This window comes from Macrotis lagotis, chromosome 5, assembly GCF_037893015.1.
Source record: "Macrotis lagotis isolate mMagLag1 chromosome 5, bilby.v1.9.chrom.fasta, whole genome shotgun sequence".
Lineage (NCBI taxonomy): Eukaryota > Metazoa > Chordata > Mammalia > Peramelemorphia > Peramelidae > Macrotis > Macrotis lagotis.
Genome location: NC_133662.1, coordinates 7061176 through 7072140, shown reverse-complemented (window position 1 = coordinate 7072140; position 10965 = coordinate 7061176). Strand labels below are relative to the sequence as shown.

The 10965-nt window shown below is 37.3% G+C and overlaps 1 protein-coding gene across 1 annotated transcript; it reads left to right on the top strand.

Annotated features, from left to right (window-relative positions):
- Positions 1 to 6200: 6200 nt before the first annotated feature.
- Positions 6201 to 10247, top strand: LOC141489595 (H-2 class II histocompatibility antigen, A-R alpha chain-like). The gene is made up of 5 exons (XM_074190142.1): positions 6201 to 6345; positions 8262 to 8510; positions 8935 to 9216; positions 9649 to 9852; positions 9971 to 10247. The coding sequence occupies exons 1-4, from the start codon at positions 6261 to 6263 to the stop codon at positions 9801 to 9803; spliced, it is 771 nt and encodes a 256-aa protein (XP_074046243.1). The 5' UTR covers positions 6201 to 6260; the 3' UTR covers positions 9804 to 9852; positions 9971 to 10247.
- The last annotated feature ends 718 nt before the right edge of the window (positions 10248 to 10965 follow it).

The window sequence follows — 10965 nt, the reverse complement described above, 5'->3', positions numbered from 1 at the left end:
AGGACTGAGTCTTGAATTTTCCATGGTAGGTAGTATTGGGAACAAATTCATAGTGGACCTCTTGGTTTAAGATCATGATCAAGAGAATATTAAAATCATAGCACAAATGATGATACCTGTGGAAGAATCATTGATTCTTGTCACAGTGTGGATCAATGTGTTAAAATGTCATCAATATATTACATGTTGCCTTTACTAGTTCCAGGGTAATCCTTGAGAATCACACCCTACTCAATATTCCCTTGCATAAGCTGAAGGCATAGAATCTGAAAGGATGGGAAGGGGTGGTAGAAAACTGTGTGACTTATAAATATGTAAGTGGATGAAGTAGAAGGAAAAATGAAAATAGGAAAATTCCAGTAAGTGCCTCCTGAATAACAATACCCAGGTGAAAATATGAGAAGTATTAGAGCCCAAATTCCAAGTTTCCAAATCAAAGAAAAAACAAACAAACATTAAGATGACAGAAAGAAGTTCAAGTACCAAGGAATTATAACCAGCATCACATAAGATTTGATTGATGTTACATAAATGGAGAGAGAAAAATTCAGAATATAACATTTCATAGGATAAAAAAATATATAGGTTTTTAAACAAGAGTAACCCATCTGGTAAAACTGAGTATAATTCTACAGAGAACAAAGAAGAAATAGAGGAATTTCAAATGTTCTTGAAGAAAAAGTCAGAACTACATAGAATCTTTGAAATGGGATCATAGAAGTCAAGAGAAACATAGAATGGTAAATAAATGGAACACTTATAAAAGACTATGCAATGACAAAGAGTTTCTGTTAAGAGATGCATAAGCATCCTGTCAGAATCCTGATGTCTTCAAGGGTCATAGAAGGAATTAAATAAGACAGAGTGATAGGAAAGTAGTTTTATTCTCTTTTGGTGGTCTTACAAGAAGAAGATATAGTAGTAAAAGGGAATTATACTAGGCAAGAATGGAGGAGGAAAAGAAAGGAAGTTCCTATTTCACAAAATAGGAGTTTATGAGAAAAAGTATACATTAACACAGTGGAAGGGATGATAGGAATGCACATTGAGTGAACCTACATTTCATATATAGAAAAGGAATTCAGTGTAGTAATGTACTAAAATTCACCATGAAATTGGGAAGAACAGGGAGATAAAATGGAGTTCAACAGAACCAAGAGAACATTGTACACATTAACATCAACATTATGAATTGATTGATTATGATAAATGCAGTTCCTTTCAGAAGTTAAGAGAACTAAATCAACCCTGGGAGACCAGAGTTTTAAAAAAAGCCACAGAATCTGAAAGGATGGGAAGGGAAGGTGGTAGAAAACTATGTGACTTATAAATGTTTAAGTGGATGAAAGCTGAAAAATTTTCTTAACATATATTTGGAAAAATAAAATATCAATCAAAAAATAGGAGCTCAAGGAGCAAAGACAGGATATAATGGTAGAAGATTCAAAAGCAAAGTAAACTCTAACATTATTACAATATTAAGGGAAGCTTAAAAGAATAAAATAAAAATAAAGAATGAGAAAATAAAACCTTATGTTATATACTAGGAAGGAATAAAAGATTGATAGATGTAAGATAGTTTTCAATAGTGGTTTATAAAATGATAGTATATATATATGTATATATATATATCTTTGTGTGTGTGTATAAATAGGTATATGCATATATGTATGTATATATATATATAATATAAAGATTCAAAGATATCTATTCAAAGATAAAGTTAATAAAAAATATTTGAACCCATGCATTATCAGAAGATAAAAACTCAGGTACAGATTTGGTAATAGGTAGGTCTGGTTGTTTCTAGCATTTCCATAGACTTTAGGAGCAGGTTAGTGGATAGAAGGAGAACAGTAGTTTTTAATTAGGCTATTACTTGCTAGTCATCCAAAAGACACTAAGGAGATATATAATAGGCAAAAGTACAGGTGTACCATATGATTAGCAATGCTTTTATGTGCAAATTATATAAAAGGCAAAAACCAAGGAATGGGGAGTGGGGGAGTGGTCATATAGAAAGAGTAAGGAGGGGGTAGCTAGGTGGTACAGTGGATAGAGCACCGTTCCTGGAGTCAGGAGTACCTGAGTTCAAATATGGCCTCAGACACTTAATTACTTAGCTGTGTGGCCTTGGGCAAGCCACTTAACCCCATTGCCTTGCAAAAAGTGTAAAGAATGACAGATAATAATTCTTTTTTTTGCAAGGCAAATGGGGTTAAGTGGCTTGCCCAAGACCACACAGCTAGGTAATTATTAGTGTCTGAGACCGGATTTGAACCCAGGTACTCCTGACTCCAGGGCTGGTGCTTTATCCACTACGCCACCTAGCCACCCCTAGATAATAATTCTTAAAGATTGCCAAGACCTTGAAGGACTACCCTAGGGATAGAACTTTTTTCTGCCAAGGGCAAGTTAAATATTTATAACGTCATTCTTGGGCTAATATTTGGTCAAACATTTAATTAATTCACCCCTAAAAAGCTCCCAAATTTATTGGATTTCAAGTCTTGCTATGGTTACCTTGGCAACTGCCAGACTAATGCAGCCTGCGAACCATAGGTTCCCCACCCCAGGCCTACAGCATGGACCCTATATGGTACATTTGGGAAATACAAGAAGTCAGGTTTTCATTTGTATATTGAAAGGTATAGTCATAGTGATAAACACACGCATTCATCAAAGTTCTAAAGTATTCTTCAATGGCTCACAATGGGGGAGGAAAGTTTAAATGGGTGAGATGAGTGTTGAAACTAATAATCTCAGAGGGAAAAAGAAACTGAATGTGGGGTCTCCTTGCACTTTCTTCACTGTGTTTGGGCAGTTATTTTAGAATGTGATTATACTCTTTCTTAAATATCAGCTCCCAGAATAGCTAACTCACAGTTTTTGTATTATGAGTGCTAATTCAGTCTCCACATTTTTTTTTGCTCTACTCAGACAGATGACTCAGCTCAAAGGAAAGACATTTGAACTATCATTTGGAAGATTTACAATAAAACTTTCTGCCATAATCCTAAGACATACTATCCCAAGAGAAACATATCATCAATTGTAAGAGTGAACTTACATGAACAACATATAGAAAGGAGATATGTGTGAAAGGGCCATTCCCAGCTCCAATGCTTCATCTTCCCACTATCACTGCTGGTTCCAGGGTATCTTCATTGCCTGGATTGTTCCTTTATTCCTTAGCTTCAACTAAATTGCTGGGCATGTCCCAAAGTTTGCTTTCTACTTCTGGATGCATCTATCCAAGACCTCTCAGCTTCACTCTTCTAAGGGAGAGTGGGCAGGTTGTCTCTCAGATAAGCACAGAGTGATATCACTTTATTTGTAATTACTATTCCAACTTTAAAGAAGAGTGATCCAAAGTGTCATAGACTTAATGAAGTGAGTTATGCAACCCCCAAATTTTGCCTGGGGTTAGTTTACAAATTAATTTGGGTCAGAACAAAAGACAAAGTCTATGTTCTCTGTCTTTATTGTGCATATTTGTCAGCTTCAAAATCTGATTGGTTTAGTGTTAGGGACTATTGTGTGTGGGAGCACTGTAAACTTTCTTCACCTGGTGTCCTTGAGCATCAGAAAGTTGTTTTACTAAGTGCCATGGGAGTGGGAGTGGATTAGGTGCTGGGAAGAATATCTAAGCACTGGTGTTTTGATAAATAAATGGAGCACTTTGAGATCTTGATGGAGTACTTGCCTCCCTTGTCATCCTCATCTCCTTTGTCATCTTTGTCTCCCCCCCTGCCCCCAACACTCTCCTGAGGAAGATTGAGGGAGTCTAGAAGGGGACTCAAAATAAGAGTCCAGAAAATGGACTTAATACTTCAGTGTTATATTTTCATCACTAACAAAAACAACAAAGAAACACAAAACACACATACAAAATTAACAAAAACCATAGCCAAGCTACATGAACGTACAAATGATTTTTAAAAAATCATTAACCATTTACAATGTTTAAATCTGTGCTAGGAATACAAGTAAAAAATTAAAACAACGCCTGCTTCCACAAAGTTTTAACTTCTAATGGAAGTTAACACACATGGAGATTTCAACTATAATTTAGACCAAAAGATCCCAAGGTCAGCAAATCACTTCTTTAATATCATTTTTGCCAATAAAATTATATTAATTTCTCATGTTAAACCAAGTTAAAGACTTTGTTGTCAAGAACTTTCTTTTCTGGTTCTTCAAAAGATATGGCTGTGGTTCGTTCAGAAGCAGTTGCCAGGTGACATCTCCACAGAAGTTGCTCCCCAGTAGGTTGGATGAGGGCACTGGGATGGGCACTTGGGTTCAGGATCCTGGACTGTTTCTTTCATCTTCAAGAGAGATGATTGTCAAGTTGGTAATGGTAATTTGATTTTCTTGGCACACTCTGTGTCTCGCAGAATTTTTAGCTATTTCATCTAGGCTGGCTTGCTTGCCTTCTGTTGGCAGTTGGTGGGCAGATGATGGAGATGACTGACTGCTTTTTCCACAACACTTACTTCCCTAGTTATGAATGTGAAGCCCGTGGTGCTTCAAGTGCTCTGAACAGAGGACTCTCATACAAACAGCTATGGGATCTCAAGTTTCTTTGGCTATATCTTTCCCTGTAATACCAAATTCTCAAGGATACTTCACATAGTTGCTAAATGTTTATTCTTAATGCATATGTATCTCCCTCTTATCTCCCTATTCATGAAGAACTTTGTTCAGTCCTATATGACTGTCACTTTATGGACTTGTCTATGGGATTTTCTTGACAAAGATACTAAAATTATTTACCATTTCCTTCCCCAGTGTGTCTCCATTTTACAGATGAGGAATTGATTGTAAATGAAGGTTGAATGACTTGTCCAGTTTGAACTCAGATTTTCCTTATTCTAAGCACAGTGTTCTATTCATTGCACTATCTAGGAAGAAGTTCTAGATATTTCTCATTTCTTTTGGATCAATCTCAAATTTCTCACTTGACATTTGAAATACTTCACAGTCTGGCTCCAGTCTACCTTTTCTTTTTTCCACTTTTTAAATTTATTTTTTTTTAAATATTTTATTTATTTTTCAACTACATGTAATAGGAGTTTTTACTAATCATCTTCTTAAAGTTTTGAGTTTTACATTTTTCCCTCCCTCCCTTCCCTCCCCCTCTCCTTATAGAAATCAATCTAATATAGGCTCTGTATGTAATACCATGGTAAACATAGATCCACATTAATAATGTTTAAAATAAGGATCAAATTCAAATGGAAGAGAAAAGCATTAGAGAAAAAAATGACATAATACATAAAAGAACTTTTAAACATTGAAGAAGTAAGCTTTAGTCTTCATTTAATCTCCACAGTTCATTCTCTGGATATTGATAGCATTTTCCATCATAAGTCTTGTAAAATTGCCTTTGATTATTGTGCTGCTTAAATGAACAAGTCCATCAAAATTGATCATCACCCATATTGTTGTTAGTGTGTATAATGTTCTTCTGGTTCTGCTCATTTCACTCATCGAGTCCTTCCAGGTTTTTCTGAAGTTCCATCCCTCATCATTTCTTATAGAACAGTAGTGTTCCATCTCATTCATATATCACAATTTGGTCAGTCATTCCCCCATTGAAGGGTATCCCCTTAATTTTCAATTCCTTGCCTCTATTCTACCTCTTCACCAAAATTATCACATTACTCACTTCAAACACTGGATGGTAGAGTTAAATGTTCTCTCCTAATACTCTGTCCCACAAGCCTTGAATGTACTCCTTTCTTACCTCAGAAAGGTAGAAACTTTTAGAATACTTTCAAGGTTCAAGAATGTCAGTCTTATCCTGCTTTCATAGATCCCCAGATATTATTGCCACCCCAACCCCACCAATTACCTTGTATTTACTTTATAAATATTATTTTACAAACTTGCGTTGCTTCTCCTCCACTAGAATTGCAAGCTCCTTGGAATCAAGGATTGTTTGGCTTCTATCTTTGTGTCTCCAGTACCTGGCCTACAGTAGGTGTTTAATACATGTTTGTTGGATGATTATAAGGACCAGAAAAAGTGAATTTCCTGAATTGCCTTACAGGTTTCTCCCATGACCTTTTTAACCCAGCAACAGAGAGGTCAGCTGAAGAGATTTTTCTAATTGGCTGCATGTGGTTGATCTAGGTTTTAGCTCCTCCTCCATGTGAAATCTGACTTGAGCTTCTCCCTTCCACCTAATAGCTACCTCCCTACCTTGTCTCCCATTATCTAGGGGTCTTAGCAACAGATGAGTCTCTGACAGAATGGCCATCATCAGAGTCTGGATGCTAGGGATCCTCTCACTGACCCTGCTTCTGAGTTCCCGAGGAGCTTCTGAGTCCACTGAAGGTAAGTTTGGAACAAAAGTGACTGATGAAGAGGGCAAGGAAAGAGATTAAGGTAATGGAGTGAGAAATGTCTGTAGAGTAGAGTGGCAAGATAAATAGTCTCTACAGGTTCCTCCATGTGGATCCTAAGGTTCTTTAGTGTTTGAGGATTTATATCATCTTATTAGGGGAGTCCAGGATTATGTTATAAACTCATCCACTTAAGAGGCAAATAGATCTCATGTGGTTGAGAATAGGAATATGAGCCATGGGGAAAGGTGACTTGTCATGGTTCCTAAATGACCTTTTATTCAATCACCAGTTGTGAAGGGAGGCCTAATATAGGTGGGCAACATCAGCTGGGGAATGGCTGAACAAGTTATGGCTATATGAATGTTAAGAAGTGCTATTGTTCAACAAGAACATAAAATCATGAGTAACCAAACTTGCATGGAGAGACTTGAATGAACTGATGCTCAATGAAGTTAAGTACCAAAAAAACATCATACACATTAACAAAAACACTGTTAGATGATCAACTATGATGGTTGCAGCAAGTCTCAGTAATTCAGAGATCATGGAAAACCTTGAAAGATCCACTAAGGACAATGTCATCCACATCCAGAGGAAAAAACTAGAGAGTCTGAAAATAGAGGAAAGCAAACTACATTCACTTTTTTTTTAGTTTTTGCAAGGCAATGGGGTTAAGTGGCTTGCCCAAGGCCACACAGCTAGGTAATTATTAAGTGTCTGAGGTCGGATTTGAACTCAGGTACTCCTGACTCCAGGGCTGGTGCTCTATCCACTGTGTCACCTAGCTGCCCTACATTCACTTTTTAAAAATTTCTTTTATTTTTTCCTTTCTCATTTTCCCCTTTCCCTTTAGTTCTAATTCCTCTTTCACAACATGATTAATATGTAAATATATTAAACATGAATGACCATGTACAACTTTTACCATACTGGTCACCTCCAAGGGGAGGGGGGAGAGAAGGGAGAGAGGTAGAAAAATGTGCAAATTTGCAAATGGATGAATGTTGAAAAACTACCATTTTATGAAATTGGTGAATAAAATAACATTTCAATTTAATTAAAATAATAAAATAAAAAGCAGGAATGACAAAATTGAGGGAAAAAATAAACAGGTGGACAAGAGCTCATAACTGGCATTCAATTTCTTCCTTTTATTTTTCAATTTCATTCATTTAATGCCCCACTCCAGTCATTCCCCACTAATGGATCATTTCTGGGTTGATGGCATATCCCTCTACTGAATGCTAAACTTCATTCAATCTTTGGTAATGGCCTGCCCAATATTCTATGAACACAGTAGTTGAAAAGATAGATTTGTTGAGGATTAAATGCCTTATTCCTTATTTTTCTGTTCCTTTGTCTTCCCTCTGACTTGCTCTTTATTGAGACCTATTTATCCAATCTAGAATAAGATGCTATGGGATGGAAAGAAAGGAGATACACGGGACATGGGACTGAAGGATAAAGGACAAACCAGGGAAGGGAATAGGAATAAACATTTCTATAGCATTTACAAATTGCCAGGCACTCTGCTAAGCACTTTTACCAAAATAACCTCATTTGATCCTCACAATAGTCTGAGGAAGTTGATTTTATTGTTAACCTCCATTTTATAACTGAAACAACTAAATCAAACAGATTAATGCCTTGTTGAGAATGAACAGCTAGTTTCAGAGCTTGGATTTAAATTCAGATCTTCCTGATTCTTACCAACTGCATCACATGAATGGGACATGACTTAGACCTGTGCCCAGGTGACAGGTTTCTTATCATCTACTCCTCTGGGGTTAGGTGCTGTGGTAAACACCCATCCTGATGTTATTATCCCAGAACCTGGATCCTTGGTGTGTTTTGACACATGTGTAATCATATTTTTCTTTTCTTCCTTGTATTCCCATCTCCCAGATGACCATATGGGGACCTATGGCACAACTCTGTACCAGACCTATGAAGCCATAGGCCAGTTTACAGAAGAATTTGATGAGGATGAGCTCTTTTATGTGGACCTGCAGAAGAAGGACACTGTCTGGCGACTGCCAGAATTTAATCATTTTAGTACCTTTGACCCTCAGGGAGGGCTGAGAAGCATAGCCATAATGAAAGAAAACCTGGACAGTCTCATCAAACGCTTCAACATAACAGGGGCAATCAGTGGTATTGATCCTTTTCCTTATCCTTTTTCCCTGTCTACCTTTCCTGTGGTTTCTCCTTGACTTCAGACTACTCTGTCCCCAGGGTTAGCACCAGAAGTCCAGGTCACTCCAGAGTCATCTACTCATTTTGCTCTCATAATGTTACCCCAGCCATAATTCATCCAGACACATTCCCAGCCTCCTATAGAAGGCCCCCTGCCCTAGTATTCATACTTTATGTCTCTATGGGTCTTTTCTTTACCTAAAGCAACATTAACAGAGGGGTTGGCCAAGTAAGGCAGGGGGTTAGAAAAAAAAGGAATCAAATGAACCATTCTGGTTGATCCGGGCTGGAAAATGAGCTTTCAGGATTCAGTCCTATGTAAAGGTCTTAGCGGGGTAGATAAGGAAGCCCTCACATGAGCATCTCACCTTTCTGTTCTCAGTGCCCCCTGAGGTGACTGTGTTCTCAGAGAGCCCCGTGGAGGTGGGCCAGCCAAATATCCTTATCTGCTTGGTGGACAACATCTTCCCTCCAGTGGTCAACATCACATGGCTTCGTAATGGGCAGTTGGTCACCACAGGTGTGTCTGAGACAGACTTCTACCCTCGGCCTAACCACAGATTCTGCAAGTTCTATTATCTCACTTTTCTTCCCAGTGCAGAAGATTTTTATGACTGCAAAGTGGAGCACTGGGGCCTGGAGCAGCCATTCCTCAAGCATTGGGGTATGAGCTTTTGTCCTGGTAAAGTAGAAACATTCCTACACTAGGAATCCAAAGAGCTGAGTTCTAAACTTGTCACTTCCACCAATCAACTATATGATCCTAGGCAAGACATTTAATCAAAATTTCCTTTTCAATAAAATAGGGATAATGATTTCTGGAAAATATGCAGGGTCATTGTGTATGTAGATGATAAAATTTTTCCTATTCATATATAACTAAAGCTCCCCTTTTTCTTATCTCTTCTTTAGTCACTATTTTATTCCAATTACTCACTAGCCCCATTTATGGTTTTCCTTCTACAAACAATCTTTCCTATGTGAATAAAGTAGCTCAAGTTCTGAAGACTATCTTTCTCCTAAAATTTGAATGCCTATATTCTCTACAGCTCAAAGACAACTCTCCTTTCACTTCATGTTTCTTTTTCCTTCTCAGAACCCCAGGTTCTATTCCCACTACCAGAGACAACAGAAACTGTGGTCTGTGCCCTTGGTCTGACTGTAGGCCTGGTGGGCATCATTATGGGCACCATCCTCATTATCAAAGGCATATGCTCCAGCAGTAGGATACAACACCAAGGACCTCTGTGAATTTACTGATTGAAAAGGAGTAAGGAACTAGAAACACCTGGGAGTAAATGTAAGAGAAAAAAATGATACTTTGATGGGGAGAATAGGGAATCACAACAGAAGTAGTAGTAGGGATGTTGGAAAAATTACTATGGGCACAAAGGCTATTTTCTTATCTGTTTCTACAGGTAACAGCCTTCTAAATGAAGAGAAACACAAGGAAGATCCCAGCTCCCTGTCCCTGATCTTGGCCTGGCTGAAGATGCAGCCTGCTGTCATACATGAGCATCCCATCTATTATCCCTCCATTTTACATATTGAACTTCTGATTGATTTCACCATACCTACTTTTCACTGACTTCCCCTAATCTCATTATTTTATATAGCAGATATCCTGGTTTGAGCTCTAATTTCCCTTTAAACTTTCTAGGGTTACTCACTTCCAAGATCCCCCTTCTTCCTCCTCAGGTGAATAAATTTAGAGGTCCCATTAATTCTCATGGGTTCAGCTATAACCTCTATACAGATATGTATAACCATTTCTAGTATCTTTCTCATTTACATGATATACAATGAAAAGAATTTTCAGTCAAAAATCTGTAAGGCTGATTTTGAATAATATTTGTAGTTTAAAGCAATTTTATTGCCAATTATATTTCCTTTTTCATTCATTGTCAATTCATCAGTCAGAGAATAAAAAGATATCAAATGAGTTACAAACCTGTGTAAACATGTTATCTGGTTCTGGTCCTCCTGACTCTACCCTGACCCCCACCTTCTAGTTAGTAAGTTTAGAAGTGGCCAGTATAAAATTGCAATAGGAAATAGGATTTAAAAGGGAAGCCTAGAAATCATGTACAAACTGTCCCAAAGATCAAAGGAACATAATTTACAAAAGTGTATTATATATCAATAAAAACCTGATAATAAAAAGGGGAAGCCTTAGCTTGTAGAAGTCTTTTAGCTTTATGATATGTAAATCTCAGATGAATTTCAGCCATCTGTAGTAAATCTAGCAGAACAGCAAAATGTTCTGATAATTTTGACATGACATGAATATATTATCTTAAAAGTTTTATCAATAAAATGGAGATGATTTAGAAATGGCAATGAAGTAATCTCAAAGTGGCACAGATAAGTTAGTATGTTCCCCTAAAACCCCTATAAAATGGGACCTCACATT

What these genes read in the sequence shown, in the direction of transcription:
- LOC141489595 (XM_074190142.1), top strand. Translation starts at nt 6,261, where the DNA reads ATGGCCATCATCAGAGTCTGGATGCTAGGGATCCTCTCACTGACCCTG. An exon ending in CATAACAGGGGCAATCAGTG is followed by an intron (nt 8,511 to 8,934) that starts GTATTGATCCTT and finishes TTCTGTTCTCAG; the next exon opens with TGCCCCCTGAGGTGACTGTG. An exon ending in GCCATTCCTCAAGCATTGGG is followed by an intron (nt 9,217 to 9,648) that starts GTATGAGCTTTT and finishes TTTCCTTCTCAG; the next exon opens with AACCCCAGGTTCTATTCCCA.